The following is a 13,260-nucleotide window of genomic DNA, read 5'->3' as shown; positions in this document are numbered from 1 at the left end:
ATGCATTACTGATATCATACATATTCTACTGCTGTCCCTCAAGTGATGTGACAAGTTTGCTTTTGGTAGAAACCCATGTTGCATTGCTTGATTATTATTTATAAGCAAGGCTATGTCATTGGCATTCTGGGGCAGACTCCATTACCCATCAAGTGTGCTCCCTGGACACTTCCCTCAGAGCATGCTAACATGGCAGAATGGTGCAGCCCAAGTCAGTTTTGCACATCCAGAACAGTTGTCCTTGGCTTCAAGCCTCGGCGTGAGGATCCACAAAGGATTTTATGGCACAGAGGTAATTTAGAATGCAGGTGAGAGGAAGAATGGGCCTTTGCCTCTGTCCCTGCACAGAACAGAGGATGTTAGTTTGGGAATGAGGGGCCACTAGGATGAAACAGTATCTGGCTCATTAGGTGCATCTTCAAGATCAGTCCTGTGATAGGCTGTCATCTGCACATTTCTCTGGTGTGCAATGATGGAGTTGGGAATATGTCATTCCATGCTATAGAGCATCAAGGATTCAGAACTCTGATTTCCTTGCGGTAAAGCCAATCAAAAACACAGCAGCAAATCAGCCTCATTCCTGAAAACGATGCTGCACTTAGTTACCAACAGTCTGTGTGATGCATCACTCTTATTCCAGCTTTATTTTGTAAAACAGCAGCAATACGTTAAAAGGCTTCTCGATGTGGTTCTTTATGCCTGTTGATACTTCAGAGTATCTAATCTCTTCTGTTTATCTTTTCAGCTTTCCCAGCTTATAGTAAATTCAGGTGGAGTTGCTGCTGTGATTGATTGTATTGGCAGCTGCAGAGGGACTGTCAGGCTGCCTGGCATCATGACACTTGGCTATGTGGCGGCTCACTCGGAGAACCTGTCAATGGCAGTGATTGTCTCCAAGGTTAGCTATCACTTTGTTGTCTTCCTGTAGTTCTTCAGCAGTATTCTTTGGTACAGGTACAAATTAACACAGGCAGAGAATGTATTTTGTGGCAGGATTATGTACTTGCTCTCCATGAATGCACTTTCTCCTACTATTGCTGCTTTCTATGACTGAAATTGTGTGTCTTTATGGTGTTGGACCTTTTACGGAACATTGTGGATTAGTTGGCATTACAGTGTGTGATTTTTCTGTGTTGCAATTGCATGGGTACAGAAAATAAGTCACTGAATTTCTGGATTCTGCTTCCTCTTAAAATGTGTATTTGTGGCTGCATTGAAAGCTCCTTTAGAATAATTGTGTTTAAAGGTCTGTTCTTCATTGTACAGGCATGGCTCTGCTAGTGCTGCTGGAGTATCTGGCAGCAGCCATCTTCAGACTTGAAAAGTCCTCAGTTTCTTATGTAATATGGTTTGATTCAGTTCTGCAAGTGACATTTCAAATGAGTAAAGTTATATATTTGCAGGTTTAAATGAATTCTGCTGGGCAATGATATAGAAAAGGGAGAATTTGCAATGTTTGTAATAGGTGAAATTAGTGCCTAGCCTAGTAGTCTGATGTGAATAATGCTAACTAATGACAGAAGGAAGGAAACAATTTCGCTAACATTTTTGACCCATTTTCACACTATGTCAGTCATTTAAAATGTATATGTGAGTGGAGCAACAAAACAATATAAATAAAGGAACAGAAATGTCTTCTAGTAGAAATGCAAGTTGAAAAATGGAAGTTGCTACAACATAATGTATGCAGGGAAAGTAGGAGTGATCAAAAAAATGCTCTTCTGTATTTTAAAACTAAAGAAATAGATGCTTTTTTCTTGCCATCTCTGGAGGCCCTTCTTCTCTGGATGTGTCTCTCTTTCCACTTTTAGTGATGCCTAGAGCATATATGCTCCTGCTTTTGAGTACTTGAAATTAAGTGGGATGAAACCAGGATTAAGTTCTGGAGGAAGCCCCTAAGTTAGATTTTTGAAGAATAATAATGATTCCTGTCATAACGGAATGGAACTGCTGTGAGAGCTGTTGTAGGGATCTGGGTAAACTTTGATGAACTTAAATGTGTTAATGAATGATCTACTAAAGAAATAATAATAAACTTCAATAAACCCAAAACCCGTTAAAAAAAACCCAAAAACTGCTTCAGGGGAAATTAAATTGTGGAGTGGTACACAGTGCTGAGGATGGGGCTTGGTAAACTGTAACCATTTGAAAGAAATGCACTGTGGCATAACCATATGCAGATAGACACTGATGACCTTATGATGTAAAGTGATAGTTCCATTCCATGGTACTCTAGCCTGGAAAGGATGAATTTTGAACAATGATTTTTGGGATCATACTGGACAAACCCTTCACTGTGGTCTTCTGCTAAAAGGCAGTGGCAAAACCCCCCACAATTTAGTCCTTTGTGGTATGAAAGAGTAGAAGATGAAGCATTATTGGAAAAGAGAAGTTAATCTATTTGTTTTAGTAATATATATCGTTTTACTGACTGTATTTGAAAAGTATCTTGGGGAAAAAAACCAAAACAACAAAGCAGAAAACTGTGCAGAAAAGAGTAAAGAAGGATTCATGGGATGGAGAAAAAGGTTTTTTTGGATAGAGGTTTAGTAGCCTTGCCTTACCTAAAGTAGCATGAAATGTTTCCTGTTGGAGTGTTTTGGCATAAAATACCAGCTACTAAGTAGTTATGGAGAAAGTATAAAGACCTTGAACCAGAACAACTTTAGTAACACCTGGATGTGAGATCCCCACCTCCTGATGTCTGCAAATCAAAAGCTGAAGCCCTTCTTGAAGTGATTGGGTGAGCCAAACATGAAATACTGGACTCAAGAAGACGTTGATAAGTTGAAATTTAGTGCTGTAGAAAGTAAAAAAAAAGAAAGACTCAGTGATTGGGCCCTTCTGGTCTTAAACTGATTTCATAGAATCATAAGCGCTCAAATTCTTTTATTTTCAGTCTGAGAAAAACTGCCATCTTTACTCAGTACAGCCTGAATTATGTTGTGTATTCTTTTTATACCTTAAATTTGCATGTTTGTTCAAAGTGCTCTCTGATTTAGAACGTTGAATCTGTTTCTTTTTAACCATATTTATTAATATTTATTAAAAATTCTTGCTAATCATAATGCTGTAAAAATATGACATCACTAGCATGCATTCTCTTACAGCTTTTTTTAGAAGAGTGTAAACAGAGAAACAGTTTCTAACTATCTGTATCTGTTTCACATTGTTGTTCCCTGGTCTACATTTGTAAAGGCTGTGCTTTTGATTAATGCTACAGGGAATACCACCACTGTGTCTCTGCTTGGTAGAAGAACATGAAGATCATATTAAGGCAGCAGCTGCCTGGGCCTTGGGACAGATTGGAAGGCACACTACTGAGCATGCACGTCATGTTGCAGTAGCAAACGTGCTGCCCACACTGCTCGATATCTTTGTGGACCCACGCAGCTCAGAAGATCTAAGAACAAAAGCAAGTAGATTTGTAGTATTTGCAGTATGGTATTTTAATTGTAATCAAGAGGTTTAAGTGCTTAAAAACTACTAAATTATATGTGTTTTTATTGATGCTCACTGACTCACAGCTTTCCTGGGTGCTGTGTCACTTATTAGGGGACTGGCTTGTCCTAATGCATGTGCATGTGGTGTATACCAAATCATATGCTACAGCCACCACAGGCTAATCCCTTATTTTTTCCCCAGTTTAGATCAGAGTTGCATAGACTCATATTGCTGTAATTTCTTGTGACTCATTTCTAATTATCCACTTCTTTTTTTGCAAGTATAAGCTCTTGTAGAAAATATTACAGTGCTTGTAATAATTTTGCCTACATTTTTATTATTATAATAAAACTGTAACAGCTAATCAAGGCTCTGCTCTTTAAAACATGCAACTGCCCATATTTAGGGCCTTTCCTTGAGTGAGAGCCAGTAGAGTTGCAGTTTAGTAAAGTGTATTTCTGAGCAACAGTAAGAGTGTTGGACAGGATATGATCTCCCATGTTGCACTACGGTTCTGTACGTTCCACTGAAATACTGCATTCCATGTAAAGTACCTTTTATGTAATAATTTCCAGTAGTCCCAAAAACATTGAAGCCAAATTAGCTGTACCTGTGATCCTGCCCAAGAAGGTTACTTCTGCTTGTATCAGTCAACACTGAGTTTGTTTTCAGAAATAGGCACCAATGCACAATTGTTTCACTCTCTCTTTTCCCCCCTGCCTGGACCGTACTGCACTTTGCTACCCCAGACCAGCAGCCTCTCCTAGTAAGCCACTTCTAAAATACAATCTTTTAAAATATGTTTTGATTTAACTTTCTTATTATATTAGAGTACATCAATTTACCTTAAAAGGTCTACTCCAGCTTTCATTATAGTCAAAAGAAAATTGACATTACTTTGACTGTAGATAACATAATAATAATATGATTCACTGTAGGTTTTGAGATTTAATAAATCTAAGTAGAGAATTGATTCTTCATTACGTGACCTGATAGATATCATAGTTTCTATTCAGAAATTGCCCATTGAAAATTCTGATCAATTTGCTTTTTTGATCAGACTTCAGTGATATATATGAATTCTTGTTGGTTTTGTTGATATTTTACTACAGAAAGTTTATTTTGCATTTCAATAGACTAAGAAAGCCTTAAAGAGCATTCTTCAGAAATGCACGTATCTTCCAGCACTTGAACCACTGCTTCATGAGGCCCCTCCCAGTATTATGAAGCACATTATTGGACAGTTTAGTAAGGTAAGAAAAGGCTCTTCTTGGTGAGTAATATGTTAATTGCTAATTGTTTCCCATTTAGCCACTCTAAAGGTGTCAGTGTTTTCTCAGGATCCTCAAGCGTCCCCTTCTGAAGCAGTTCAGATCCTGTTCTTTTGTCTTATACAGCTGGATACTGTTTCATTTGGAATCTGCCATAATTCATCCTAAGACTGGAAAAACAGTTTCTTATAAGCAAGGTGTTTTTTTCTTCCTTGCCTCTTGAGATTAAGTGGAATATTAACTCACGTGCAAATATTTTCCCTGAGCCAATGTATCAGATAAATCCCAGTCACATCTGTTTTAGATAAACTACAAGCTGTCTGTACAGCAGTGACTTAAGTCAGGTATTTTACAATAATATAAAGGCTTCACTCCTTTTATCCTGATTAATTTTCAGTCTCAAATAAGTGTAAAAATTCCAAATCTTTTCTCATCCCTCTCAATATTTTGAAACTTAGTTGTTAAATACATTGTTGATCTGAATGAAGCACGTAAAAGTGATACAATTTATTGAAAATATTTCAAATTTGTTAGTAATTGCTAACTAACTGGATGACTTGCAGTGTCTGTAATATTCAGCTCATGTTGGGAATCCTGTTCAACTGCAGACTATGTTTTGTGCAATACTCTGCAGTGTAACCTGTTAGCAGGGTCTACCAAGCGCAGTGGGTGAGATGGTCTTTCTGGAAATGGCCAGGTAAAACACTCTTGATACTCAGTTCTGATTATGACAGATCTGGAAGCACTGCTGTTGGTAGTGCAGATTCCTGATTATGTTGCCACAATTTCATTTCTCCTGTCTTCTTGCTAAGGCTGTTCAAAGACTGGAGATTTGCACAGAATCCAGTCCCTTTTGCTTCTCCATTCTGACTGGAGTTATTAATGAGCCAAGTGCATAGCAATTGGTTATCCAGTGTATATTTGAACATTGCTTGCTATTGAAATGGTTTTGTGCCCTTCATATCAGCTGATATTTTGTTTTGTTTCAATTTTCTCCTTTGCCTATATGTTATTAAACTATACTTGTCTGGCATTTGCTCTTCTGAAGTGTACTCTTAATTTTAAGTTCTCTGTAGTAAAAGCATTTGTCTCTCCTGTACTATAGCTTGGGAATTTCCTATTCTTAGAGCTGTGGTCTGTTACTTCTGTGGGCTTATTTATGGCACAGTAAAAGCCTTATTTCCAAGCTGTGCTTCAAAATGGGGTGCTATTTGTTTTTCGTGCTGGACTGTGAATTTTAGCATTAGCATTTTCAGAGTTTGTACAGTTCTGTGCTGTCTTAGGTTGGACTGAGGGAAGAGACTGTGTGTCTCAGAGGTGCTCTCTCTTTAGGGCCCCTTCCCAGAGAGTTTCTGCTGTCTTATCCAGCCTGGAAGTCGCAGTGTGGAGGAGGAAGGCAGGGAAAGGGCCATATCCTGTCTCCTTGCTAGTTCCTCCTTGGCAGTTCTTGTTGTGGGAGAGATGTGAAAACAGACGTCTGTTCAGTTCCTACAACGAAAAAATCACAGTTGTTCCTGACACTTCTGTGGAGCATAGAATAGAGAGAAGTCTTTGTGCTCTCCTGCTCTTTCTTTACCTGTCTGTTGATTTTGTACAGCCTAGAGGAACCACAGAAATGAAGGTTGTTTGCCTGAATGCATGGAAGAAATTTTGTTCTTTTTCTTCATTCTTTTAGGCATTTCCTTCCTCATTTGAGGCTCTTGTTTTACACTGAAATACAGTCAAATTTATGGCTTAATGTCTGACCAGTGTGGAAGCTTATAAAATGCTTTTGTCCTCATAATCTGTAACTCTCAGAGTTGGTTTTAAACGCATCTGCTTTTGCTGTAGATGCAGCTGACATCTTGCATTATCTTTCTATCTTTTTCTCTCTATTTTTTTTAATAATATTGCAGCCCTATGGGCCTATGGACTACATGCAGTCATTCTCCCTCGCCTGGCCCAGCCCCCACCTCCCTCCCTTCATTCCTCCCTCCTCCCTCCCTCCCTCGCTGCCGTCCTCTGGACAGAGCTGCATATTGGCATCACTCAGGGAGCACAGAATGTTATTGTCTGATCATTTCTGCTTCTCATCCCCTTTGGCTGCAGAAACTTCACGTTTTTGCTTTGTGTGTGTGTTTGTAAAAGGCTTCCATGGCTACACAGTGCATTAAAGGATTTTAATATCTAGGAATTTAATAGTAGCATGTAATGCTTCAAGGCTGTATTGTTCACTTGCAACAATTCTCAGTATTGTTTTCATGCACTAATCTATACTAGATCATTATAGTGATATAAAATTCAGCTCTACAAATAAATTGTGGGAATTGACATAAAAGACCTGAATAACTTGGTTTAAGTGGAACAGATGCTGTTGTTATTCCATGTTAGTGTTCTGTTTGATTATCTATTTATTCTCCACAATCTTATTGTCTCTGTAGGAATAATTCAAGATATATTATTTATGTAAGGATAAATATTAAATTAATTATTTTATGTATGTTGTGTATTAAAGTACATTATAAATTATGCTGTAATCATAAAGGGCTGGTTTCTGGGTTTTTTTCCCTATACAGCTGGGTGTTACAGTACAGTAGTCATTACAGATGTTGTTTCTCTGATTTTCCATTTTATCTGTCCTCTGAATTAAAAACAAATAAGCAATATTTGAGCCTGGTGGCTTGCAGATTAATTCAAAAGAATTTTTTAAAATGTACTACTCTGTGTGTAGGTGTTACCACATGACAATAAAGCACGTCGTCTCTTTGTAACAACTGGTGGACTTAAAAAGGTTCAAGAAATAAAAGCAGAACCTGGGTCACTTCTTCAGGAATATATCAACACTATTAACAATTGCTACCCAGAGGAAATAGTAAGGTAGGGAAAATGAAATTTAAAGAATTCATACTTATTACATTGTTAGATGTTTTTCACAGGAACAACACAAAGGAAGGATTTAAAATAGTAATTTAACTGCTATGTGAATTTTGGTTTTAATAAAACCAAAGTGTAACATTTGGTTAATTGCCCCAGCAGTAACACTACCTCTGGACACATACATTAGAATGCTTTCTCTTTCTGTATTTGGAATCAAATTTCTTTGTCTGTCAACAAAGTCCAAATAATCAGGCTCTTGCAGGAAAGTGTGATGAAAAGTCAGTCCTGCACTGCCCAGATGGACTCTGTGTCTTCAGTACAACCACTCATTAATGAATGTCTGTGGGAAATTTATTTTGGTAACTTATTTGTGGATTACTTAGGCTCCAAAAATACAGGTATTGGTGAATCTTTGGTTGCATCCTCGACTTTCATAATAGTGTATCTGAACTAGAGTATTCAGAGGCTCCTTTGAAACTTCCTCTGATCTACAGAGGGTCCAGAGGCTCTCCTGCACAGTTGGTCTGCCCACAGCTGCCCTTCCTCCCTGAGCCTCATCACAAGGCTCAAGTGTTATATAAAAGGACCATACACCAGCTGTCTGCACCAAGTTGAACTTTGCCCTTAATGAATACAGAAACACTATTAAATAGCTTACAGTCAAAATGTCACCATCCTAAATTGTAATAATGAGAGAAATGCCCTCCTAGATTCTAGATACCCATTTGCCAGTCCTTCACTCCATCAACACATCAGAAGGATGTTGTACTCATGTACTCCCTCTACAGGCTCTGAAAATCTGCATCATCAATTTTAATTATAGCAGCGGAGTTCTTCAGCTAATAGTAGCTAGAAACTAAGTCTCACAAAATGAAGGCCTGTTTGTCTCTACAAAGAAAAGCTGGTGGCTGTCAAATGGGTAAAAGCAAAGTCATAAAGAAATTTTATTCTGCAGCTAGTACTTCAGAGGGAAAGAGGACTTTGTTTATGCTTTTCTGGATATTAATAATGTTTCTTTGTTACAGCTATTTTCCCCCCTGTAAATGAAAAAAGGTTACTCATCTAGCCTGGGATGTAATAAAGGAAAAGGCTCCTGTGAGCATCTCTTGCTTGCCTGTCTGTGCTTCTGCCTGATGTTGGTTGTGCTGCCTGAGGCACAGCAGCTGTGGTAGAATCCAGCTCTGGGTTTGTCCTGGAGACCTGTTATTCCAGGCTGTTTGCAGACTGACTACAGTAATGCATTGGAAAGTTAGCTTTACAAATCACAGAACTAATATGAGGTTTAAAAAGAGTTTAATTATGCAGAAATTATTCAGAAAAATGAAAATTAACAAGGTAAATAGATTTTCCTTCAAGAGAAAGCATTGGGGATTTTTTTTGAGTGTATTTTAGGCCTACATTACATGGAAGTGTGTTCCTCTCTATAGCTGAAGCTTTCAGGGCTCAGAGGTGGCAATTCACATGCCTGCAAAACTAGAAATATACTGAGGTGTATGTTTTTAGAATAATACAGTATTAAATTTCAGATTCTCTTAACCTGGAAAACAAGAACTAAATGCAGCTTTGATGCTTGCATATTGGATGCTTGTAGTTGGTCCATTGTGGAAAACCAGTTGAATGACAGCAGGACAGCAATGGGACCATAGAGTCCTAGTCTAACGAAAACCTCCTGGACAGTGTCCATCCTTGAGTGGCATTAGAGGGAGAAGGTCATGTGACAATTTTTTTGTTCCAGAATCAGTGTCCCTCTCGTGGATGTAGACTTCATGTGGGTTCTGGGGTGTGTGCTTATGTCTGACAAGCAGCAGCAGACTATTGTCATTTGCAGCTGACAGTTCTGTGTAAACTCATGCTTTTTTGTTAAAGGCCATCATTTCAAAAGAAGCCAGCACCTACATTTCTTAGTAAAGACAAGAATGGCAGTAAAGACAAGTATGGCAGCTGAACCTATCTAAAATGTAGCTGTTTACCTACATACCCTAAAAGAAGCTAAATATATTTTTAAAAACCTGACTTCCAAGTATAAATGATAGTGTAAGTTGAAAAAGAAATTGTTAAAACATTGTAGGGGAGTAAATGTAGAATTCCTTGACCAGTGTTTAATGCTAGGATTTTTTCCTGATCAGTAGAAATATGCATAGTATTTCATTACTTTACACAGAACATGCCTTGTAGTCTAACACACAAACAAAATGCTTCTCTTTCAGGTATTATTCCCCTGGATATTCTGAGATACTCCTGGAAAGGGTGGAACATTACCAACCAGTTTTATAAACTTCAGTGTTTTATTAGAGCTGCATTTCACATTTATGCCTTTATGACTGTAATACAAATACAGCTGTTGAAAGCCTTGCTTGATTCTCAAATCTCTTTCTACTTTTTGAACTACTGAAAAAGCTCAACAATTCTAGCAAGCTATATTTTGTTCTTTATAAACTTGTTTGTTGCCAAGTTTTTGTTCCTTTTTGTTTTACTTTTAACATTACTACCAGATATTGCCACATATATGAATGGAATTTCATGCAGGGGTGATGATTTATCACAGAAGCTTTTTTAGAATCAGTAATTTCCTTTTCCTTCTGCAAGAAAAGTTTGTTATCTCATTCAAATTTTAGCTCTCTCGGTACTATTACCATTTTCTCCTTTTGCCTTTGTATATTGTTTAAAGCTTCCCAGGCTTGATGAGGGGAAAAAAGCTGGCCCCTGTGCTTTTTCTAATTATGGAATTCTTTCTGCACTGAGATATCTCCTACTGCTATCTTTGAGGAAGTAAAGTGTTGTGATTTTACATCTCCAAACATGTTAGCAGCAGCTAAACAAAGAAATAATCAGAGATGAAAATGATACAAGGGCTGAATTTTTCATGATATGGTAGTGTGGTGATCCTGGCCTGGTAGATAATACATCTTCTGCAAAAGTCCTCCTAATTAAGGCAGGATTTGCTGTGGAGGAAAGGGGCAACACACTGGTCTGTGTGTGGTTGTTCCTCTTGGGCAGGACAGAGTGAACTCAGAACTTCCATGGACACAAGGGGAAGGACCCTGGGAGGTTTGGTTTGCAGGGGTCAGCAGCACATCGGTGTGGCTCAGAAGAGAGGAGCTTTGCTTGGCTGCAGGAGCGCTGTTAGCAAAGTTTTGAGCACATTCAGAGGAAATCTGAGGAAACTTAGGTGGCACTGATTGGACTGATGGGACTAAGGTGGCTTAGGATTTATCCTTCAAGAGCTGAAATAGCTGAAGAGTTGAGGTTAAACATATTTGGAATTTAAGTCTTGAAGCTGCAGGATCACATCGACATAGAGGTATGAGCTCTTTCCCATCTGAAGAACATCCTGAAACTATTTTTGCCTTCTTTTGGAGAGTGAAAAGACTTTTACATTCTGGTTAGTCCTCTGGTGTATCACACAGCAACAACCCTCTAATCTTCCCTGATATGTAACTGTCATTTACCATTTTTGTTCTAACTAGTTTTCTTTTTCTCATTTGCAGCAGTTTGGGGGAGTGTTTGTTGTTTTGTTTTGTTGGGGGTTTTTTGTTGCTTTTTTTTTTGTTTGTTTGTTGGTTTGGTGTTTTGTTTTATTTTGATTTGGTTTGGCGGGGTTTTTTTGTTGTTTATTTGGTTTGCTTTGGTTTTTTAAAAATTTTTTCCTGTAGGCTATTAAACAGTGTTTCTGGAATGGGATGTGGAAATACAGGCAGCCACAAGGAAAGACAATATTTGGAAACCTTCACTGGAGAGAAACTTACCTACTTTCTTAAACATAATGGGTTTATAAAAGAAGGATAGTTTCATCTTTTACTTGTAAAGCAGGAGCAAAGACTGACTGCAGTTGGAAATTATTTAGGGTGGCTTTTCTTTGCCAAATTCCTAATTACTATTTTTTATTCTTGCCAGCATATTTTTCAACAGTTCACAAAAACATGGGTGGGCTATCCTGTGTTAAAATTTATTTCTTCAGAGGGCTGTGCTCCTGCTATGAGGTACTTGGTGCTCTCAGACTCTGCTTTTCAGGAGGAGCAGGGGATGCACAGTACCTTACTGTATGGAGACTGAGACAGAAACTGCTGGTGTCATAAATGTTGGTATAGAATCTACAGCAGATGGGTTCTTTCCTTAGCCCACAGCTAAGTGAAAAGCCTTGGAACTGACTAGCTTCTGCCAAATGCCTTTTTGATTTTAGTGTTTATATTCTGACATTAATGCAGGAATATTCTGGCACTATTAATACTAGTGGAAAAACTTTGAGACTCTTAACAAGATTGTTGCTAAGAGTCAATAATTTTAAGTCAATACTCAATAATTTTCTCACGTGCATTATGGATATTTAAAAATCAAATCTTGTACAACCTCTGAAACAAAATGCAATGGAAGGGCTTCAAGAGAGTCTTGGAGGATCTGCAGCCTCTGTTTTCCCTGGCAGAGCAGAAGTGGTGCAGAGGGCTGTGTGCAGATGGGAGGCAGCAGAGGCATGGATGGAGCTGTGTCCCCACGGCTGCCTCCCTCGTGTGCTCGGGAGCACCCCCACCCCACACAATGCTAATGTATATGTTTTGTGCAGAGAGAGCAAAGAGGCTTCAGTCCCCTGACAAATGTGCTCCTGCTGTGTCACACTGTGCTACACTGTAAGGATTCCACAGGGTTAAATTTCAATGCCTAAACAATTTGTTCACAGTCTTTTCACAGTCTTTTTCTGATTCCTGACAAAGGAAATGATTGCACAAGGCAAACCTTCAAAGCGATCTGATTGTGTAGAGCACAATCTAAATCAGACCTAGCATAAATACATCTTTACATCCCTGGGCAGCTCTGGCCTAGGCCAGTGCCTGTTTGGCCCCTTGTTGCAGGATTCCTGGACGATGCCACATCCCATTAGGCTGTGGCAGTGCAAAGCCCTCTCCCACGTAGTTTGACACCCCAGCAGTTGTTCTTTGCTGGCAGGCTGCTTCTCTGCCTGCACAAACACCTTGTGGCTGGAGGCTTCCCTGGAGGTACACGTCTACACAAGTGAGATCTAGCCCTTTACAGCAGAATTATTGCTAATTTGTATTTTACTAATGGAACTGTGGCAAGAGTTGCTTTTTTCCTGTAGTGTTTCAAAAGGTGTTTCTTCAGTGTTTCTATTCCATCCTGTCATTTGGCTTAAGTCATCATCTAAAACTATATTAATGTTTGTAATAGCTGCTCTGGCAGGCTTCAAGTGTGTATCATTTGTCTCAATTTCATATAATAAAATTTAGATTTGCATTTTAATTCGTTCAAATGCTGTTTTCATGCGGGTGTGTGACTGTGGTGCTAGAGAAGATGAACAACAGACTCATTTTGCAGCTTGGCCCCTACACTGCCTTTGGATGTTTGTCTCAGCTTACCTCAACAGTGCCTGCTTTGGAGCTTAGGACATACAGGCATTTCAAGTAAGAGTCCCTCTTACAGAGGTGGCTTATTAAGACACACAAAGATAATTAAGCCAGTGCTTTGGCAGAAATAAATGTAAGCCCTTAAATCATTTTGTCTGTTCCTTTGACTGTGGCATTGGGACTTTTCAACTCAAGTCTCTAAAGATCTTCTCTGGGGGCCTGAGCCGTGATTTCTGTCTGCATTACTGCAGTTATTATTACATCTACAGATGTAAACCAGGGCCTTGACAGAACTTGTGGATGTGTAGAACTTGTACCATATTTCATTCAGCAGA

General features: G+C 38.7%; 1 protein-coding gene across 1 annotated transcript in view; it reads left to right on the top strand.

Moving 5' to 3' along the window:
- Nucleotides 1-12,706, top strand: part of SPAG6 (sperm associated antigen 6) — a 36,994-nt gene extending 24,288 nt beyond the window's left edge. The window contains exons 7-11 of the mRNA XM_030971251.1: nt 746-898; nt 3,224-3,415; nt 4,581-4,697; nt 7,426-7,571; nt 9,779-12,706. Coding sequence (XP_030827111.1) covers nt 746-898; nt 3,224-3,415; nt 4,581-4,697; nt 7,426-7,571; nt 9,779-9,845 — 675 coding nt within the window. The 3' untranslated portion in view covers nt 9,846-12,706. The remainder of the gene's footprint in view (nt 1-745; nt 899-3,223; nt 3,416-4,580; nt 4,698-7,425; nt 7,572-9,778) is intronic.
- The last annotated feature ends 554 nt before the right edge of the window (nt 12,707-13,260 follow it).

The sequence above is a fragment of the Camarhynchus parvulus genome, chromosome 2 (genome assembly GCF_901933205.1).
Source record: "Camarhynchus parvulus chromosome 2, STF_HiC, whole genome shotgun sequence".
In the NCBI taxonomy this organism is placed as follows: Eukaryota; Metazoa; Chordata; class Aves; order Passeriformes; family Thraupidae; genus Camarhynchus; species Camarhynchus parvulus.
Note: the sequence above shows the minus strand (reverse complement) of the source record. Positions and strands in the feature narration are given on the sequence as shown.